At 41.4% G+C, this 22,495-nt stretch overlaps 1 protein-coding gene and 1 non-coding gene across 3 annotated transcripts in view; both read right to left on the bottom strand.

Annotated features, from left to right (window-relative positions):
• Nucleotides 1-1,902: 1,902 nt before the first annotated feature.
• The window catches only part of LOC119739428 (chromodomain-helicase-DNA-binding protein 8-like), a 44,177-nt gene continuing 23,584 nt past the window's right edge, over nt 1,903-22,495 (bottom strand). The window contains exons 22-40 of one of the 2 annotated variants that reach the window (XM_038214376.1): nt 22,037-22,124; nt 21,117-21,228; nt 19,765-19,930; nt 17,870-17,959; nt 16,931-17,031; nt 16,124-16,235; nt 15,108-15,210; nt 14,135-14,222; nt 12,923-13,044; nt 12,272-12,348; nt 11,483-11,697; nt 10,388-10,604; nt 8,883-9,705; nt 8,463-8,745; nt 7,187-7,455; nt 6,218-6,293; nt 5,527-5,705; nt 4,147-4,431; nt 1,903-3,591 (exon numbers count right to left, since the gene is read on the bottom strand). In XM_038214376.1, coding sequence (XP_038070304.1) covers nt 2,926-3,591; nt 4,147-4,431; nt 5,527-5,705; nt 6,218-6,293; nt 7,187-7,455; nt 8,463-8,745; nt 8,883-9,705; nt 10,388-10,604; nt 11,483-11,697; nt 12,272-12,348; nt 12,923-13,044; nt 14,135-14,222; nt 15,108-15,210; nt 16,124-16,235; nt 16,931-17,031; nt 17,870-17,959; nt 19,765-19,930; nt 21,117-21,228; nt 22,037-22,124 — 4,072 coding nt within the window. In that variant the 3' untranslated portion in view covers nt 1,903-2,925. The remainder of the gene's footprint in view (nt 3,592-4,146; nt 4,432-5,526; nt 5,706-6,217; nt 6,294-7,186; nt 7,456-8,462; nt 8,746-8,882; nt 9,706-10,387; nt 10,605-11,482; nt 11,698-12,271; nt 12,349-12,922; nt 13,045-14,134; nt 14,223-15,107; nt 15,211-16,123; nt 16,236-16,930; nt 17,032-17,869; nt 17,960-19,764; nt 19,931-21,116; nt 21,229-22,036; nt 22,125-22,495) is intronic. The other variant, XM_038214377.1, reaches the window with a different exon arrangement.
• On the bottom strand, nt 15,353-15,466 carry LOC119739561. The gene has a single exon (XR_005272592.1). It is a non-coding gene; the product is annotated as a small nucleolar RNA U6-53/MBII-28 (small nucleolar RNA).

Here is a 22,495-nt window from a genome sequence, read left to right as displayed (position 1 = left end):
GGCAATTGATCTTGCCACAAATGGGAAAAAAAAATAAAATTGAAATATAAGAGGAACACAAAATTGTCACGTGTCAAATTTTTTTGTTTTTAAATTTAACCCTAACCTCCCAAATTCCATCATAATCCTTCTCCCCATTTTTGGGGAGTTGGTCCTGCAGGCCTGGTTTGACTAAATATTGATGCATTGAAGCATGCATTGGAAACAGTGTGATTGATGGATTTTGGCGGACATGGTCCAGGGAGACAGTAGGGAGTTACGGTTAAAGCATATCAAAAATTGTGGTGCAGTTACACTCGATTAAAAATATAAAATAATAATGATCCGTTACTTAAAGGTTACAAAAAAATTGTTCTTCAAAACAAATAAATAAATAAATAACAGTTGTAGACAACAGATACAAAAGTGAAACTAGTATTCTGGTAATCGCAAATTTAATCTGATTCCATTATAACCAAAAGTTTCCTTTTTTTTTTTTAAACGTACTGTATTTAGTTTACTTAACAAAATGTCATCAATAAATTTATTTCCCAAACAAAAAAACTCCTTAAACATTTCCATTTCTTATGTACAGTATCTACAAGAAAAAGAACAAAAATGGCACACAAAACTTAAAATCAAAGTAAAGGACAAGTCAATTTCATTTTCTTTTGCGAGGCAAAATATTTCTCACATCACAATCGCATTTAAGGTGCTTTAGTTCGAAAAAAACAACAACTCACAAGATGTAACGTCTAATGGCTCTTTATCGTGAACACCCTGCAATTTCAATGTTATCATACTTCAACATTCTGTACAAATAAATACACCAAATTGCTTTTTAAACGAGTCACCTTTCTTCAAATTCCTGATGGCTTTTAAAGTTCACACAAATAAATATTTTTGTAGAAAAAAAAACTTCTGGAAAAAAATGTTCTGCATCAATGAACATTTTTATTTATTATTTTAATTAACATTGCTGTCATGATTGTAGGCTGGCCGAAAATGGCATTGCGTCAGAAAACTTCGGCCACTGACACAACTTCGAGAAATTTTAAGGGGCAGCACACATAAAAATTCATTCCAATTTGAATTATAACTCCATGGGCTATTTCGATAGGAAACTTCCTAATCCTCCAAACCGACAGACGAAATCTGCAGTCGCCTGCGAGACAGCCGGACAGCAAATAGGGACCGTAAGAAATGGTGCGTCTACGGGATTTGTATGAAGCTCGGAAAAAATTGCTTGTTTATAAATCACCATTTTTGTGAGCGGTTATTTCATTTGGCACACTGTTGGGTGTGCGCATTCCACATCAAACTGTGAAGATGTATTCATATGGGTTTGGTTTTACCACACAAAATGGTAATGTAAGCAGCTAGTTTTTTTTTCCCAAGCCACATATGTATCCCATATCCGCACCACTTCTAATGGGCACCCTATTGATGACAATGCTGGAACACATTGGCACTTTCCTTGTTCTTAAAGCTACAGTCCATCATCTGCAGCTATCCAAAAAGTAACTGACGAAATTATTGTTGAAAAACATACTCGGTTGATAGATAGTAAGGGGACTAAAGTCCCTGTGAAATTATTCTTTCTGGCAAGCTGTCACTTTGAAGAAATCAACGGAAGGCGGCCTTTCCAACGATGCGTCTAAAGATGCATCATTGGTAATTTCTGTTAGTAGTTCGGTTTTTTTATTCGGCGGGGGGCTGGAGCAAGCGTTGACACAACGCACACGCGCGCACGGTTGCTATAATTCGTCGGATCAGTGCGCGAGATCGCGTAGCTGCAATCGGCTCAGTGAGAACGTGTCTCAGACACTGAATTCAGGCCCAATTCAAAACAAAAGCAACTTTTGATTTGAAATCGAGATCCTAGAATGTTGTTTTTCTCGAAAATATACAGCTGAAGCTGAGCTGAAACTTCATCAGGTTAGTTGTTCAGCACCCTTCTATAGATTTTGAGCACTTTTGTTGCTTCAAACGAACAAAATGCACAAATTACAAATGATGGACTGTACCTTTAAGCTCTCAGGGGAATCATGCCCCACATTAAGCAGCAGCGGCATGTGCCTACCAGACCCTACCTTCCCCATTCCTGCAAAATCCTCCTTATAGGGTCCATACAATGAAATTTTCTTAGGAACGCATTTTGTGCAACTTTTTACTCCTCTTAAATGTGTGAAAACTATCTGACATCCCTTTTTGGTTAATTTTATTGAAAGGTGCAATTCTTAAAAAATTTTACAAAACATTTCCAAGCTTTTCCAGACAACTGAGGGCGCTGTAGCTGTGATGACATTTCAGGGAGACACCGGTCAGTTTAGGGTGTTTCTGTTGAACTTGTAAACCCAAAAATTTGCTCACTGAAAACATGTGAGAAAAGGGTTGCTCATTGGCTTACTGCCATGCACTGACACAACAACGAATCACCAAAAAAAAGAAAATTTATGACAGCGAAATATCCAAAATGCCAGCAACTTTTTGTGCTGAAATAATGTAACATCGATCTTTCTGGTGAGATGACATCACAGTTTTGCTCATGAATATGGAAATTCGCATTTAGCATCCAAACAAAACAGGCGCCAAAGTACCCTTGAAAGTGGCAAAACGGAAATTGAAAATAAGGTTAAAGGGGACACAAAGGTGCATTTTCAAGGATAACATAAAAAATTACATTGCATGGGCCCTTTAACCCCTCGGATTTATTTCGAGGAGGAGTTTATTTATTGCATTGTGGTATTTTGAAGTACTGCCAATTGAGAGGCAGTTACTACAGTATGGGGCATTCAGAGATTTGGCTTATGTGATCTTTACTTTTATTCAAGATGTTCAAGACTGCAACCCCTTTGCTTTGTTGGCAAGCCAGCGCGGTGGGCCTAGGATGGTCCGCGACAAAACCACTTGTGTCACCAGCATAATTCACTACAAGGACAAGGCTTATTCAACATCACTATCCCCCAATTCATTCTCCTCACCATCTGCTTTCACCTCGGTTGCTGCCTCCTCCTCATCTTTCTCACCCTCCATCTCATTCTCCTCAAGGCCTGCATTCTCCTCCTGGGGCTTGGAGCTCTGCTCAGCCCCGTTCACGTTAGTCAACTCTGGGGGTAGGCTGGTGGGGACAAGGCCCTGCGTCGCCAGGAACGGGGAGTAGTACATCCCCGCCGTACTGGGGAGCAGGAAGGGAGAGATCCCGGCCAGGGTTCCAGGGTTGCTGATGGACATGACAGGCTGGTCGGCTGATAGGATCTTCCTAGGGGATCCACTCTTACGTTTTCTTGTCTTCTCCTTGGAGTTCCCCCTGGGCTGTTGGACTTGAGGTTCCAGCCCGGCCAGGCTCGCTATGGGAGCCACCCCGATGGGCAGAGCTCCTAAGCCCAAGGTCTGGGGGTAACCCGACAGGGCCAACCCCCCTAGGGTGCCGCGGCCTATCTGCATGGAGACTTTGTTGCTGAGGTCCGTGGAGGCTGCTAGGTGGTTTGGTTGGTACGGGTGGCCGGCGGCGGTGAGTACTGAGGGGTACAGGGCGGGCTGGATCAGAGGGGAGGCCGATTTGGCAGGTGATGGCATGATCCGGCTGTGTAGCTCAGCTGGTAGAATACCCTGCAAGATAACAGAAAGCAACAAAGTACAGTCTAACTACATCATTTGTGGATATCTGCTCTGTTGGTCCCGACAGTGCAGTCTCTCTGATGGCCTGGGTTCAATTCCATGGTGCTAAGCCATTAATAGCACACAAGATAAGACAGTGAAAATTGTCTTCGTTTAAAAAAAAAAAAGGTGTCTCTGTCTCGAATTCCAAATTTTTCTGCAACATTGATGAATACAAAATCACTTTGGAGATCTTGATTAAAAGAGCACTGTGGATCTCAAAAGTACCACAGGTTTTAAATTGATGTTTTGATCAGTATTCTCAAATCGCAAACGTGAGTAAATGACTGTGTGTACAAGTATGTAAGTGCTGCAGGGATTAAGTTGGAGAGATAGGTGTCAAGCAGATCCTGATCTGCATATTGTTCACAATTTTAAAATATTTTTTTTAGTATTTGGAAAAACATGTAAGCTTCCACATTCAACTGTGCAACGAAGACAGAGCCATTTACAATCAGACACCATTCCCCAAATCCTGCACACCCCCCCCCCCGCCCATATACTGACCTTTGACCTGACAATCTCCGCCCACTCCGAGGCCACGTAGTACCCAGGATGCTTCTCCAGCCACTCAGCCAGGTTCTTGAGCATGGGGACCAGCTTGGCCGACAGCTTGCGGCCGCTCTCCCCCTCGATGATCCCGACCCTCTCCTCTGCGCTGACCTTGGCCGGGTCCAGCTTGGCCGGGTTCCTCAGACGTCGCCGCTTGGGCTTCAGCTCGCCGTGGGTCGCGGAGTCAACGGTGGGGGCGACGGTGCTGCTGCTGCTGCCTGGAAGCTCCTCTTGCGAGTCCTGGAGTTATGATCGAAGAAAGGGGAAGTAGTTATGTGCTGTAATCAATAGATGCAGTGTCTGATTCATGAGCAGGGGTTCCAATCCAGACAGGAATAGAAAAGGGTGAACCAATTATTTTTAAACAAAGGCGTGTGGTTCATGTGAAGGAGTGAATTGGTTTGAATCCGGAATCACAGAACCTGAAAACCTTAACCCCCTGGGCCTTTTTTTGTTGCTAGGAACCATCTTAATCCTCCAAAATCCTCCACTTTAGTTCAAATGTAGGACACTAAGCGCCTCAATCCTTCAAAATCGTGCGACAGTCTCATAATGCATTCATCCATAATCCTCCAAAATCCTCCTCTTCAAACATCAGGCATCCTCAATCCTCCAAAATCCTCATGTGCTTTAACACCATTCATCCTCAATCCTCCAAAATCCTCATGTGCTTCAACAGCATTCATCCTCAATCCTCCAAAATCCTCATGTGCTTCAACACCATTCATCCTCAATCCTCCAAAATCCTCATGTTTCTCAAATATCATTCATCCTCAATCGTCCAAAATCCTCATGTGCTTCAACACCATTCATCCTCAATCCTCCAAAATCCCCATGTTTCTCAAACACCATTTATCCTCAATCCTCCAAAATCCTCATGTTTCTCAAACACCATTCATCCTCAATCCTCCAAAATCCTCATGTGCTTCAAACATCATTCATCCTCAATCCTCCAAAATCCTCATGTGCTTCAACACCATTCATCCTCAATCCTCCAAAATCCTCAAAAACTGCCAGGAGGATTTTAAAGGATTGAGGTTGGTTACGGTTTTTAAAGGAACTGTCACAATGTCAACACTTTGATCCCATCTAAATCCTGTATATGATTCCTTAGACTTACTAAGTTTCAGACCATATGTAATGGGTGAAGTAAAAAAACGTAACCCATTTCAGTACTTGAATTCGAAGTTAAATTGTACTGTGCTGGGCGGTTTGGGGCGATACAGGGAGAAACAGGCAGGGCAGTTTAGGGCAGTACAGAGACTAATCGGTGAATATCTGTAAACAAGAAAGAGCCTAGGGGAGTCACAAATGATTCCAAGCTCGCAAACTTACCTCTGAGGCGGTGAGGTTTGTGGCTGGATTGTCCGGAGCGGTGAGAGACCAGTGCGCCTGATGCTGGATGGCAAAGTCCGGGTTGGCTTCCAACCATGGAAACAGGTGCTTCTTGAGTGGCGCTGCTTCCCCAGACAGCTTCGCCCCGGTCTTGCGGTTGATTACCGGAACGTGGTCATCTGAAAACAAGGAGGGCAAAGATTATTCTTCAGAAGGCGAAGACAAAACTGAAGTCTTGGTTCTAAGCTGGATTTAGGTTTTGTTCCCCCTAATGCAACCGGTCCCAATCCCTAACAAGTGCATTTAAGCATGTGTGACAATAGAAGGCGCTTTCGACAAGATGAAGTTTGGATTTGATTCATTTTGGACAAGATCACAGCAAATCTGTCTGGCACATGATTCCTGTGATAGGACTAAGAAAATGTTTAAACTGTCCAGGATTTGATCAAGAACTAAGGAGCATCTGATGCTTTGTAAAATGAGCAGTACTGACATTTCTGTAAAATAAAACTGAAAACAGTCACAGGATATGTTTTTGAGTTTGGGTTCTGTTTAAACATTTCAAGAAATCTGTATATGGATTATGACTTTAAATATTGAAACGTCACATCTATGGTTCTTGAATTTCCGTGTACATCATCAAATGTGCTTAAAAATAACTGGACAGGTGTTCGGTTGATCAATTACTTACCGTCGTTGAAGTTGGCCAGGTTCAAGCGTCTGACTTTCTTCTTTCTCTTCTGGGTGACGGGATGCATGTGTTCACCCTTTGAATGGTAGAAGAAATTGCAATGGAAAATTTGGAATGTGGGCACCAATATGTTATGTGACATTAAGAACAGCAGGATTGCAAATTTACTATTTACCCCAACTCCCTAGCATAATTTACTAGGAGCCGTACCCAACCTCGCAAATTCCAACACCCACATGTATGGGAAATCGCGCACACACACTGTTGGACTTAGTTTCTGGAGGTATGCCAAACCCAATGTAAAAGACCATCAGTTTAGGGGTACTGTACCCATTCTAACAGATTTTTAACAACACCTGCTGTTGGGCTTTGATGGGTTGAGTTCGGTTAGGGTTAAACATCCCTTGAGCCTCATTTGGCTCGGGCCAATATCTGCAACCAGATTTTTTTTGTCATTTCAGGAAGACACCATTCTTTTTAGGGGTTTTCTGTTTAAATTGTGAACCCAAAATTTGCTCGTTGGACACACCTGTGAGAAAACTTTGCTCACTGGCCTACTATCATGTACTGAAACAACAAAGAATCACCAAAAGAAAAGAACATTTATGACAGCAAAATATCTACAATATCTGGCAACTTTGCTGCTGAAACAGCTGTAACATGGAGGTTTCTGCCTGAAGTGAGCTAACACATTTGCTCATGCATATGCAAATTTTCATTTGCGTAAAATCCAAACAAACACCAAAATACCCTTTAAAAATTGCAAACTGAAAGTTGAAAATAGGCTTCAATGGGACACAAAGGTACATTTTCAAGGATCGCATTACATAAATACATTGCATTAACCCTTTAAAAATAGGTAGAGTAAGAGATAAAATTCCCTACCAAACATTTTAACTTTTTATCATGAAAATGTAAAGTTTCACAAAGCAGGAGTGTCCTTCTTTTTGTCTTGAAGTATGTACTCACCTCAGTTTTAATTCCTGATACACCGTGCATGGCCTTCAGCTTCACCTTCAGATAAGATTTCTTCTTCCTGCGCCTGATCTCGTCAACCGAGGGCCTCCGTGTGGGATCCAGGGGCCGGTGGCTTGGCCTGCCTCCCTCTCCGTCTATTAAGCTGGGCTGGTTGAGATCTGTCTCAGCAGACTGCTGGTGCTGGTAGCGGGACGAGCCCTGGGAGAGATCTAGGGGCGACTCGGACGCCGTCTTGTCAGCTGTGGGAGGAAGATGGGCATCTGTATAGTGGAGGGGTGGGTAGGAATGGAGTGGGGGGTGGGTCAGGAGAAACAGACGTCAGCTGTGCTGTTCAGGGTAATTCCAGCATTGTCAAAGGAAGTGTAATGTCCGTGACAGAGCCAATTAACCATGATATCTAATTTAATGATTCAGAAAAACGATCCAAAACACCTACTCTATAATATCCTTGACTGAAGTACTAGATGATGGATGTATCAGATTAGCAAAATACATGTTCACGTTCATTCACTCAGCTCTAAAAAAATTCCGAACAGGCATTACATCACTGGAATTGCCCTTAATGATATTGGGAACACCAGGACAGATCTAAACTTGAACAGTGAATAATTTCATTATGTCATAAAACATTGCATCTTAACAAATACTTAAAATTGCTGAACTGGCTGAAGACTACTGAAACTGTGACACCACAGTCTAAGGTCTACCTACAGGACTGGTGGATTTTGTTTAAGTAGGCATGAATGAAGAGAGAGTTTCTATAATGTGGGACACACATTTCCACTGTTTTCAAGAAAGGACAAGCACAAAAATAAAATGAATTAAAAAAAAAGGCATTAACCCTTACCAAGCTCAATCCAACAGGATCCAACTATTTTACATATCCACTAGGTCCCATTGAATCAGGCAGTAAACCCCTTGTATATATTCTTGGTGAAATCTGTCGGATTCAGCAAACAACTCAAAATATTCAGAGTCGGATTCTGTTGGGTACTGGTAAATAACCCCCAAGTTAGACTCTGCCGGATCCAGCAGCAAACAGAAAAATAAGGCACAGTTGGAGTCTGTTGGATTGAGCAGGCCAGTCATTTTATATTTTCAGGTACCCAACAACTTGGCAAGTTGGGTTGTGTGGGCCTGTGCTGGATTGAGCAGGAAACTCATATGAGTAACCGTCGGACTCTGTTGGATTTTAGCAAGTTAGTCCTGGGGAACTACGCGGGGGTTAGAGTAAAAAGAAAAATAAGGGTGAACTCTCTCTCAATACCTGGCTCCAACTTGCGTTTCCTCTTGCGTTTTCTCTGGTGGACCAGCGCCAGCAGCCCGTCAGCCATACCGGCATAGTTGTGCTCTGGGGCCACGAAGGACGGGTCCCAGGGCAACTCCCCTGGTAGGAGCTGAGACAGCTGATCCGCGTCGTACTGCTGCTTGGCCAGGGCAGCCAGCTGGGCCTTGGCTTCTTGGTGTTGCTGGTGGTTCCGCCGGCCGGGCCAGCAGTTCTTCAAGACGCAGTGGCAGATGTTCTCCAAGCGGTGCACGATGACTCGGTCCTGGGACAAATCACACATTTTTATTTCATTAAAATTGTTGAAAGTAGTGTTGAAAGAAGCACTAAGTCACTTTTTATGGAGACAATCAGGAAAGCTATCTGTGCAAAAGCTGTCAGTGCAAAATCAAAAACACCTACCTTGGGCCATTTCATGAGGAAGGCGTACGTCATGTTGGTTGCCACACTGGCAGCCTCTGACGCCTGACCCTGGCTGGACTCCTCACCAGCCGCAGCTGACCTCGGACTACCGCATTCCATATCCTGGCCTAAGTCGACCTCTTTGCCGTCTGCGGATTGACTGCTGTTCTGGAGACTAGTTCTTTCATCCTCATTTTCCAGGTTCTCAATGTTCGAGGAGTCAGCCGATTTACCAATTGCCCAGTCAGGTTCGTCCATTGCGCCGACTTCCTCCCTCTCAGTTCTCATTTCATCGTTATCCTGAGATCCTTCTCCTCCGTCTTCCTTGGAATCGTCACCGCGCACTGTCGTCCCCGTTTCCTGCGAGGATGCGAGGGCGCTCTCATCTATTGTCAGTGACGCGTTCTCCTGGCTAGTCTCCACAACTGTATCGTCGTTTCCGCTATCCTCGATACCAGATTCGTCCGATTCTGCTTGTTTTGCTTCAGTCGTCACCTCGCTGTTCACCTCCGCCCCCTCCTGAGAATTTGCAACACTCTCCGGACCGTTCACCATCTCAGAGTTCTCGTCGCCACCTTCCCCCTGCGACTCTGCCAAGGGTTCCCCACTAGTTCTGAACTCATCGTACTCCGGTCTGGGACTGGCGTTGCTAGTTCTTTGGCCTCCCTTTTGGGGCGACCCGTGTTCGGCCGAGGCCTTGACGGGGGGAGGCAGAGGCACAGGCACTGGAACCATGAGGGGGTATTTCTCTTTGAGGTCCTTGAAAGACAGCTCGGGATCGGCCAGCATTTGTTGTTGAGATTCCATGCGGTTGATGCCGTATCTATGCAGAAATCAAGGCAAAGAAAAACCCTTTGTGACACCAAACAATTTTGTCAATAAAATTTGTTAACATCACCGTAACTACAAATAACACTCATTCCTCATTCTATACGGTTTTGGTCAATGAATTTTTAAAAACTGTTCATTCCATTCTTGTTTCCTCAATTACGTCCACTCAAGTTGTTCTCAGAAACATGTCAGTACTCACAGCAAAAGCCCAACAGTGCTAGGCCGAACGCTACTGGTTTTAGAGGGACAATTCTATCCTCACTGAACAACTTACGATTTCCCATGGGTTCGTTTTTTCAAATCATAGATGCTACCATTGAATTTTGTTTAGACAAATACAACAATGTTGGGGAAAGGAAAGGTTACCTCACTTAATTAAGCTTCATCGAAATACACCAATTTGCAAATGTACCAAACGTATCCGCATTATCCACCCAAAAACAATTGATTTAAAAAAAAAAAAAAAAAAAAAAAAAAGCGCCCAAATCACACATAACCACACATAGCACTTCAAAACCTGATCAGATCCACACATAACCAAAACAAAACTGGTGTGTACCTATATACAGAAATGGCAAGTATGCCTCCCCCCCCCCAAAAAAAAACGAATCAGAAGTTCCCAATATCACTCCTCCAATCCAGCATTCCAAATAGGAATCTGACTGGCTATGTACCTTGCCACACCAATGACCAAATCCCGGTCGTGTACTCCCAGCTCCCACCAGTCAGGCAGCTCCAGGCTCTTGCGACAGTGCCGCATGCGGGCCGCCATCTCCGGATGCGGGAGGACCTCGTTGCGGATCTTGAGCAGCAGGTCGATGCGGTGCAGCACCTTGTTGGCACGCTCCTCCGAGATCTCCTCGATGGTGAAGTCCGGAGGAGGTAGGGAGGCTGTTTTATGGGGGATTGAGAGAAGAGATAAAAGCTATCAAGGTCATGGCGTGAGGTGTAGTGGAAGAACGCTAACTTGTGGTTAAACCTCGAGTTATCCTGTAGAACCTCAATAAACCTCCAGGTAAACCTCAAGTTGCCACCTTTTTAATATGCTGAAACTTGAGGTTAAACCCAAGTTACTCTGTAGAACCACAGTAAACCTCCAGGTAGACCTTGAGTTACCACCTTTTTAATAAGTGGTAACTTGAGGTTAAACCCCCCGAGTTACCCTGTAGAACCTCAGTAAATCAGTAAACCTCCAGGAAACCCTCAAGTTACTGCCTTTATAATAAGTGCTTACCTGACGTTAAACCCCAACCCAAGTTACCCTGTAGAACCTCAAAAAACCTCCTGGTAAACCTTGAGTTACCGTCTATTGAATTTCACATTCTCCCCTTAGCCGTAACAAAGCTGAATGCTTCTAAATTGCTTGATCCTTAGGCCTATATTATACTTAAAATCCCCTTACTGGATTGCTGTAGGATTTTGCAGGATTGAGGCAGTGGACACCCCTCCGAGGACCACATTCAAGAAAGAACTGATGATTTTGGAGGATTGAGGCTGTATGCGATTTTTACACGGAGGCAGTTGGAGGATTTTGCAGGATTGAGGTTGCATCTTAGCAAAAAAATACCTAGGTAGTTAGGGTATATAAACTAAATCTAGTGTGGTCATTCCGAGTTTCTCCTGATACTTTTTGAGCCATTGAAACTTTGGAATGTCAGCCTGAAACAGGTCTAAGACACAGTCACAAACTAAAAAAGGCTACATCAAGGCTTGTTTTGAGCTGAGGGACTCTATGTTCCAGATGCGTAAGAGTCGAGGGGATAACCTACCAAATTCTTCCGGTACCTCCTCCTCCCTCTTGCATTTTCTCAGGCACATGGCCCGGAAGTGTCGGTAGTACTCCAGCAGGCGGTGGTCGTACTTCCGTTCCAACTTGGCCACTTTGCGGAAGTTGGACCAGTCGTACTTGCCCGTCTTGGGGTCCTGCTCCACGCCGAAGGTGGCCAGGACCCGGTAGTAGTCGGCCTCCTCGCGCCGCGACCACCTGCGAATAGGCGGGGGTTCATGGAGGGAGAAATTCAGGTCAGGCATCTGATATTTACTGACCATTTACCATATTTTTGGCGCAACAAATTTTGGTGTGTTATTGCATTGTAAGTGCAAATGAATACCAGAAACTGAATTTACTGGGTTAGTTATTTTTATGTCTCATTTAACCATGCATGCAACTGGGAATTTAGAAAAAAAAACGAGGAAATTCAAAACCGCACAAGACTTTGTACAGCGTTTTTCAATTTGTATTGGCATTCATGAGAACTAACAAACTAAGAAATCAGGCGGGTCCGAGGAAAAGTTACATGTACATTTAACACAATGGCGGTGCCTCATTCTTGTCAACTTCATGGTTGACTTCCTGCAAATACATGACCAGGCAAGCAAGAATGAGTCTGAATTTGCCAGAGCTACTACAATTAAGTTACAAGTTTTTAAAAAAACTGCATGATGGACACAAGATGAAGTGTTTATTTTTTTCAACAACCAAGTCCAACTTTTAAGTTTCTACCCCCTTTTCTTTCTTTTTTTTAGAATAGTCAAGGATATGAGATTTGACAGCTTACTTTTGAGCATTTTCTTGTTTCTTGAGCTGCCGCTGTCTCACCTGCTCCTCAAATCGTACTTGCTTCACCATCTCACGCTGTTAAAAGTTAACAAAAGCACAAACAATGAGCCATTTAATTCTAACAATACAACACTTTGTACTACTTCATAACCTAAGAGTCTATGCTCTTTCTGATAAACTCAGACAATCACATCCCCTCCCATGAGAATCTCAAATCTTACTTGCTTCATCAACTCACGCTGTTAAAGTAAAATTAAAAAAGAAGAAATATTGAGCATTTATAATCTTAAAACTTAAAGATTCCCTGTTTCTTGCTACTTAATGACCTAACAGAGGTCGTGGGTTCGAGCCCCAGCTGAGTGATTCTTTTCTCACAATCACCCAGGGGGAACTTCGAGTGTGCAATGTTTATAAAACACGTCGATGAAGGGCAAACCCAATATTGGCCCTAACAGATTATACTCCTTTTTTATGAACTCGAAACCCCCCCCCCCCCCGAAAAAAAAATTGATAAAACAAATACAACTGTGGGTTTCTGTGAATCACTTTTTTTTAAGGTTGGTTCTCACCTCTAAAACTGAACATTTCTTTATTGCTCTTACAATTTAAAAAAAAATATGACTATCATTCAGAGTTTGATTGGACCCACCCTTGCTCGCTTGGCTTGCTTTTGCTGCTGTCTTTTGTGGTTTCTTTGGTAGGCTGCTACTAGTCGTCTTAGCCGTGTGTTCACGTCGGGAGCAAGGGGAAAGGGCAACTTGCCAGGAATCACTGTGGGGTTAATAATAAATGATAAAAGCATGAATAGTATGGACTATGACACCCAGAAGCTGCTAACAGCAAACTAATGTCACTTTTTCTTTCTTTCGCCTTTAAGCTGGTATATACTATTACGTGCTTTTTAAAATTTTGATTTTCTTTTCGGAATGAAATTTAAAGGAATATAATCTCAAGTGAAAAATAAATTTGTTCATTTGCATACCTTTATACAGTTTTAAACAGTGGTTTTATAAATGGCGCGCCCCATTTCTGAACGTATCAGCTCATACATGTATGTTAATTTTGGAATCAACTGTTTTTTATTCGCCTGGTTAATCCTAGCTACACGAGGATCGGGGCCTGTCTGTGACACTGCTCCACGATCATGGTAGGCCTACGTTAAGCCAGGCCAGCCTGGCTGCACCATATTCCTACGTTCTATCACAATCTCTGCTACTTTTGCGTCTTTTCCTCTCACTGGATTGCAAAACCCGTGGTTTTCTAAGTCTCGCTTTACGTGGTCCTTCCATGGTTGCTATATGGTACGACTGTGTACATACACACATGTACATGTACATGTACAGTTAGTCTGTACATGCAGGTATGTATACTTGTAATGTTGCTGTTGAGATTATTACTGTCGCAAAAGCGCATGCTCACACTAGATCTTGTTGGCTTGTGCTTCAGAACTGAATTAGGAGCGGGATGCTCCAAATTCAAAAATTGAAAATGTATTTATTAATTACTTATCGTGGGCCGATTTTTTTTATTCGATGTCTCATTGGAAAGCTCACATAACTAATCTTAATGCTTGAAAATTATCATTGCAATTTGAAATCTATTTTTCAGGGTGCCATATCTAAAAATCATGTATACACCAGCTTTAATGTGCCAAATCTTGCAATTTTTTTTTTCAGGAGATTTTCGGTGGATATTTCCGGAATAAAGGAAGAGATTTTGATATTTATTTCTCTTGATCAGCATTGCAGAACTTGTGCATCACTCAACTCAGCCAAGTGTGTTGTTTGTTGATCATCACTTCAAGAGAAATAGAAATCAGGTTCAGAGAAGAAGAGAAGTTTCGGGGAAGCTTAGCTTATACCTGGCATTGTTGTAGGTTCTGGTTCCGTCTTTGGTTTCACAGGCGCCGGAGAAGATGTCCGGGTACTTGAGGGCGACAGAGATCCATCCTAAACAAAATATTCAAACAAAATATGGAATGTTTAATGCAATTATATCACAACTAACCAAAAAATTACTACCATTTATGCAGAAGCCTCAAAGATAAGTTAGTCTCATGATTACTGACATGAGTTTTGGTTTAATTTCTCTTGATCAGCATTGCAGAACATTTGCATCAATGAGTGCTGTTAACACAACCTCCCATCAGCGATAAAGTGTGTTGTTTTGGTGATCATCATTTCAAGAGAAAAATAGAAACGCTGACAATTTTACAACGAAAATTGCCATATTGCAGGCAGGTTGATGCAACGCAATAGAGGGAATTGGGTCAAATCCTCAAATTATTACGAACTGCTTGAGTTGAAGCCAAGTCCCCAGGTTTCAGTTGCAATTTATCCGGTCGCAAGTGACAGGCTAGTCATATGAAACGTTAACAAGAAATACTCCATTGTTCAACCTCTGTTGTTTTTTTTTTAATTTTCCAATGTGACCTTACTTCTTATTTTAAGTACAGGAAATGGTACCTTAGCGAGACATCCCCATGGGGTCGTACAACAAAATTTTTCCAACTTTGTGATTTGACTTGTGACTGACTTGTGACTGACTTGTGATTTGACTTGTGATTTGACTTGTGATTTGACTTGTGACTGACTTGTGATTGACTTGTGACTGACTTGTGATTTGACTTGTGACTGACTTGTGATTTGACTTGTGCCTGACTTGTGATTTGACTTGTAACTAACTAATGATTGCCTTATAATTTGACTTTTGACCGACTTGTGATTTCACTTGTTACTGACTTGTGACTTACGATTGTCTTGTGATTTGACTCGTAACTTACTAATGACAATGATTTGATTTGTGATTGACCTGACTCAACCTCTATGACATACCTCTAGATAGTCTTCCTTCAGCTGCTTGATGACCGGTTTGATGTCCAATTCCGTGCCTGGGTCCAGCTCCGCACCGGTCTCCATCGATTCAACATCAAGTTGACTGCAAGAGAGTCAAAGAGAAGGAACAAATGAATTTAATAATCCTCATCAGTTGCTTTCGGTTGCAAGTTGATAGAATTAATGTCAACAAGATTTTGCACAGGGGTGGATTTTAGGAGGGTACAAGGGAGGCTGCCAGTGTGTGTGATCAGATAGCACTTTGTGAGAAGAGTTTCAACTCATTGAGCTCCAGCACGTCGTCATAGAGACCGACGTGTGAGCACTCAGTATTAGCATGACATAACTCATCATTTCACACATTTCACACCCATACAACTTCCAACACAAGATAAAGAAAAATTTTAATTCACTTCACTGATTGGACTCATCTGAAACTCCCTAAAATGTGAAAAATCACTTTGTTATTTCAGGTTGTGGCAAAGTGAAATGAGTGAGTACAACTACTCCTGTATAAAATTTGGTTGACCATTTTTTTTTCTGACTCAAGTTTCTCAGAATCGTGGCTTCAGACTTCTATGATTTAATTACAATCTATCACTTTAACCCTAACCTCTCCAACTCCATCAAAATTCAATCCCCTCATTTGGTGGATTTTGGGGGACTAAGTCCTGTAGGCTTGGTTTGACTAAATATTGAAGGAGTATGATGGACTTTGGCCTGGAGGCTTAAAGCAAAGCATGCATTGGAAGCAGTGTGATTGGTGGATTTTGGTGGACTTGGTCCAACACTTAGTAAAAGACAGTAAGGAGTTAGGATCAAACATGTTCCCTTCTTTTCAACGTGGAGAAGTCTTTTAATTGATTCTGCACTGTTTCAAAATGTCACTTTTGACTCTGGTAGAGAAGTTCTGTTTTTTAAATAAGTCTGTATTTGGGAGTCTCTTAAAAACTTTTGAATCCATGAATTGTTTTTAAAGCGACGAGGTTAGAACATCAAGAGTGTTTGCACTTTACCTTTCATCATTGTCAGCATTTTCTCTAGCAATCTCTCTTTTATCCGGAGCACCACACCTGGCCAGGAAGCAGAGTGTTGGATCTGTCCTTATAGCTGCGTACCGCTCATAACCTGCAGGTGTTCAAAACACACATGATAGAAGACATGACACAGAGGGTTTAAGAGACTGATCTATAAAACCCACCTAGTAGGAAGTCAGTATTCACGGCAATATGTAAAACCCTTTAATCTGCAGGTCAGTTTCAGGTGAGGGGATATGAAGCATTGAAGAAACTGCGTTACACAGAGAGTCGCTGTACAAAAAAAAAGCACTGCGGAGAGCAGTAACACAAGACCAAATCTGCCTGCTTGCCCTGAGCTTAACCACACCAAAGAACTCTGCAGGGATTAGAAGTGTTATCCGTACTCCACAGAAGATTACCTCAAAGGAATCTGAAGTGTGGGAGCAAAACTTGAAGGGGTTGTGAAGTGCAGAAGACATGCAGATTAACATCAAACTTTAACTCAGATCTTTAACCCTAACCCCATTGAGTGATTTACTAAGAACCTTCCTCACTCTTGCAAATTCCAACATCATGTGGTAAACTCAACACCCAAACTGTTGGACTCTGATTATTGGCGGTATGCCTGACCCCATGTAAAGCATAGTCAGTTTACTCGTGCAGTACTCACTCCAACAGACTCCAACAAACCCTGGTGTTGGAGTTTGACTGGATGGGGATTGTTAGGGTTAAAACAGTTCGGTATAAAGCTGCACTCTAGAACACCAGTCTGAAGCAGGTGTAACTCTCTGAAGAGATACTGACCATGTTTGAAGACGCCGACTAGTAAGGACCTGTCGGCCTCCTCGTCCCACCAAGCGATGGGTGGATCTCCCTCAGGCTGCACCATGACCAATGGTAACTCACTACAAAGGAAAATAAACACCAACGTGAGAACTCACGACGTGCAATTGTGGACATAACACACAATTTGGTAGAAAAGTATAGCCCAGTGGTGAGATTGAGAAATTGAGGGTTTGAAGATCACGGAGGGCCCCAGAGTAATGTAGGGTCTATGACATATGTTTGAATTTGCCTCAAGGCACCCCTTCAAATACCCATTTCTTTGGTTGTATATAAACTTCATGCGTAAAATCATCCAATCTCAAGAGCTCCAGATTTCAAGAGGGATTCTCTAAAAATCTTGAAATCGGCAAAAATCCTGACAAAAATTAAGAAATCTGACAAAAATCCTGACAAAAATCCAGAAATCAAGAAAAATCCTGTCAAAAATTCAGAAATCTAGAAAATCCCGCCAACAAAACTCCTGAAATCGGGAAAAATCTTGACCAAAAAAAATCCTGAAATCATGAAAAATCCTGACAAATCTCACCCCTGATATGATTATTTTATCAATCCTTTCCTTACGGTTTCAATAAATCAAACCGCTGAATAAGTTTTGTGTCAAAAATAAATTATGTCATATGTCTTTTGTGTTTATCCCAATTCCTTGTGGGTGTTTTGCACATGGAATATTTACATTCTGGGGTATAGAAATGTTTTGCATTTGATCTTGCATCTTCTTTGTCTTCTGAAAGGGACGCTTCATTTTCCCAAAGTGGTTTTCAATTAATTTAAATTAAAACCATATAACGTCTTCATCTCTCATTAACTAAATCACCAAAAAAAAATGATTGCAGGCCTTTCAGAGAGAGTCCCCGAGGGTGCTGTTAGGCATGAAACCTATGATCTGAAGCTACATACCTAGCATCAGCACCAGCTGCAATCTTTTCCAGCATGTCTCCGATAACCTCCTGCTTCAGGTAGTACAACAATCGGACACGTAGTAGCACCCTGGCAAGACGAACAATAAAGAAAACATCAAATGAAAGTGGGCAGTTCCACGGTTACTCACGTTACATTTTCGTAACGTGAGTAACCGATTTTTTGCGTCTTGTTTATCATGCATAACACATTTTTCTGGATGTCATCTTTGGTGCTTAGGTAGGTCTAGGTCTACTCTATCTACCATGGGGATAACAGTTACTAAACTTTTTCAGTAAGGTAATTACAGCCCAAGGAAACTCAAAAGTACATCAAAAATGTAACATGAGTAACCGTGGAATTGCCCAAGTAATGTCAGTCAAACAAAAAAATTGACCAATTCGATCACAACATTTGGTCAGGGGCAACTCCACGGAATTATAAACCTCCATGCCAAAACTTCAACAAACTAAAAGAAATATCCAAATGCCACCAATGAAACGTATGAAACTAAGAAGCTTTAATAATATCTGTATTTAAAGGGAATATACATCATTGGCTTTGGCTGTGATTTTCAGAAATGAACTATTTGAGGGGTGAGTATAATAGATCAGATATTGTTACATTGACATGTTTGAAGTTTTGTGTTCGAAAATGCTGGAAAAACCAAGGAAAACAAAAATGTTCAAGTAGTCTGGTTCCCCGACTCCACTAAATGTAAAATGGATCAATTTACAGATGCCGGAAAATTGTAAGGTAAGGGAACCAGTCTAGCTGGCCTGCACCCGTTCATGAACATGTAACCAAAAGCAAACAAAATTTGGACTGAAAAAAAAAATGGTAAGTTTGGAGCAGTACTTGAAAAATAGTTAGGTCTTTCCAACGGTGGTCGGCCGACCACCGTTGGAAATTTTTACAAAAATACCATTTTCTTGAAAATGACTTCACACCAGGTGCCGTAATTTTATAGGATGCTTTAGACTGTCATTTACCAACACCCTGGTACGGTATTTCGTAAAAATTTGGTAGTTTTTTTTCTTCGATGTTTGCAAATGTTGTATATTCCCTTTAATTGAAATACAGTTTATTTCTAACAATGTTCAACAGTTCAGCTGTTGCTTTTTAACTGATATTTTTATTTGCCTGAGTATATCAGACACCATGATTGTTTCAAGCCAATTTCTACTACAGCCAAAAACTTGGACAAATAACTTCTTTTTTAAAATCATTATAATATCTAGCCGACATGTTTTATCGGAAATAAAATTCACTTTATGGATATTAGTATTATGTACACTGTTGAATTGTCCAAAATGAACGTCCGACACTGTGGTCCTGCCCTTGGGTGACCTCAGCAGCTCGATCAGACTGGGTCAAAAACACTGCGAGAAATGTACACAAACGAAGGTTGGTAGGGCTCATGGCCAAGTCAGGTATGGCCCGCTGTTAAATGTTGTATGTTGACATATAAGGCGAAGTAAAAAAAAAACCAAGTTTCTCGTCCCCGCCCGCTTCCTTTTTGGAGGCCGCCTGGATTTTTTTATTATTTTTTATTTTTGAAAAATGTAGTAGAAAAACACCGAAAAAGTCTACAAATTCATCGGAAACTAAATACCAATACCAATACAACTCTAAATGACACTGTAAATATGTTCAGTTCTCTTGTCCAACTTGTCTTTCATCTTTAAAAGTGTCTTTGAACAGTGGAACACCAACGGTTGCAGGAAATTTTGAAAAGCGGTCATCTTGAGAAAAAAAAAAAAAAAAAAAAAAAAAAAAGCCCCGCTTCCTCCCTTTTTCAAAAACCCTGGACGAGAAACTATTTTTTTATTGTACTCGGCCTAAGCAGGTTTATTACACCATTTTTACAACACTCCCTGCTGTGATAGACTCACTTGTTGCAGTGTCTCTTGAGGTGGTTCTTGTAGCCCTGGTCCGTCAGTAGAGCCTCTGGGTCCTGGTCTTTGGCGTTGAAGTCATACTCCAGGATGGCAGGTACCACGTCCTCCTCCTTCTTGGGTTTCTTGGACTTGCGGCCACGTGGGACGGGAGCCGACAACCCTAGTATCAGAGGGAGGGGGAGGGGGAAGTCGTCTTGGAGTTATATTTTAATGGTTTGACGAATCAATTATCTTCTGAATGGATGAAGTAAAAAATAAATGAACAATTTAAAGCTACAGTACATCAACTGCAGCTATCCAAAAAGCAACTGACGTAATTATTGTTGAAAAAAAATACTTGGTTGAAAGATAGTAAAGGGACTAAACTCACTGTGAAATTATTCTTTCTGGAATGCTGTCATTTTCAAGAAATCAATGAAAGAAGGCCTTTCCAATGATGCATTTAAGACATTTCATTGGAAATTTCCGTAAGTAGTTTTTTTCTTTTTTTTTCGGGGAAGCACGCGCAATCGTTGACACGACACACACGCGCACGCGGTTGCTAAAATATCGTCGGATCGGTGCGCAACATCGCGTAGCTACAGTCGGTTCATTGAAAACGTGTCTGGGACGCTAAATTCAGGTCCAATTCAAAACATGATTCAGCAACTTTTGATTTGAAATTGAGAATGTTGTTTTTCTCCGAATATACAGCTGAAGCTGAGCTGAAACGTCATCAGGTTAGTTGTTCAGCACCCTTCTTTAAATTTTAAGCACGTTTGTTGCTTCAAGCGAAAAAAATTCACAAATTACAAATGATAGACTGTACCTTTATTTAACAAAATTATATCACAAACTACCAAAATACTACTACCATTTATGCAGCAACCTCAAAGATAGGTTAGTCTCATGAACACTGAAACAACTTTTTGGTTTAATTTCTCTTGATCAGCATTGCAGAACATCTGCATCAGTGAGCGCTGTTAACACAACCTCCCATCAGCGATAAAGTGTGTTGTTTTGGTGATCATCATTTCAAGAGAAAAATGAAACAGTGACAATTTTACAATGTAAATTCCCTCTATTGCGTGCAGGTTGATGCAACACCGCGTGGGACAAGTGATAGAGTTTTTGGCTCAAACTATAGTTTGGAACAAAAACATTTCATGTCAGCATTAAAAATTATTTGAAATTGTATTAAAAATTCGGACAAACTTTCAAACTGTCTTATGAACTTTGAACTTTTTAAATTGAATGTGTCTTATTTTACATTATATTTCCGACAAACTAAAGCTCTCATCCTACATTATTTGTCATACTACAATCATATTTGCTTATGATAGCTTCAGAGGTTACGTTTGCAATACCTTTATGGTTCCTGTAATCCTTGACTGAACCGTCCGGGGCTGGGGTGACCAGGTCCCAGATGAAACTCTTGATGTTCTCGTCGCCTTTGTAGAACTTGAGACAAAAGATCAGCTGCGACACAGAAATAAAAAGAAATTGGGTTTATACCCAATCAAGCTCAGAGTATTGAAAAAGTTCAAAAGCGTGCACTCCGTATAATCCTTTACCCAAATGTCTTGCCATATAACGATGTTCTCAATTTCCTTAATCATCCAATTGCTTTCAGACAGACATGTTGACTTTGCCACTCAATCTGCCAAAAAACTTGCTTGCTTCTGAAAAACACCGTCACATGATTCCCAAGTCATGCCTGTCTCTCACCACATGAAATCTCAGGAACTCCAACCACCTTACCATGCCTCGTATCAGTACTCAGAGATATAAACAATCTCCTGTCCCCTCTGTGATTAGATTAATTAATTCTCAGGAGTTGTGGTTTTTAGGTGTTCATATAATAGTTTCTCCTATTTCATTTTGTTTTCATTACTTAATTTTTACCTGCAATGATAGTCACTGTTATTGTTTTTTTTTTTTCAAGTTTACTGTTTACATGTATATAATGCTTAGCAATCACTGTAAATATTAACTTTTACTGTAAACCAAATATTTTTAGTACTTGGACTTTTTCTTTGGTCACCATTGTTAAACAATAAAACCAAAATGAATGAATGAATGAATGAAAAGAAAGGAATTTTATCACCTTCTAGCATTCTAATCTTTGTCGTCATCCAAACTGGATTTCTTCACGAGTCAAAGCAGTATACCTCTTCTGCATGACATAAGTTTTCTCTTACCTCACCTGCCAGTCTGCCTGATGACAGTCTCTCAAAAACAAGGTTTCAAGACGTCTTGAGTAAAGATCTAGAGCATAATATCTCACCATTGTTCTAGAGATGGCCTCAACATCCTTTTCTCCCAGAGGTCTCTTGAACCGCGTGGTAAGCAGCACGTCCTCCCAACGGCCCCACCTAATGAAACAAAGAAAAGACCCATCAAGCAAATATAACAAGAACACACGAGAAAGTCAATTATCTACAACATGGGGCACTTGGGCACACATAATCCAGCTAACATGCTTTTCTGGACTGATTTTTCAGTACACAGTAAACTCCGGCCAAGTCGCCATCGTACAACTCGTCAAATTGCTCAAGTCTTACTAAAGTCCCGATTGTCTGTAATGCATTTTCATTGAATTTTTAAATTTAAAGTCGGCTTTTATAAGTCACCATTTCGCTCAAGTCGTCGTGTTATTCTTGGTCCCCTTTCCATGAATAGCACAACAAATTCCTTTGTGTAAGTCGGCATTCAAAAAATCACCCATTGGCATCGACTTCCTGCA

This window comes from Patiria miniata, unplaced genomic scaffold, assembly GCF_015706575.1.
Source record: "Patiria miniata isolate m_02_andy unplaced genomic scaffold, ASM1570657v1 HiC_scaffold_30, whole genome shotgun sequence".
Lineage (NCBI taxonomy): Eukaryota > Metazoa > Echinodermata > Asteroidea > Valvatida > Asterinidae > Patiria > Patiria miniata.
Note: the sequence above shows the minus strand (reverse complement) of the source record. Positions and strands in the feature narration are given on the sequence as shown.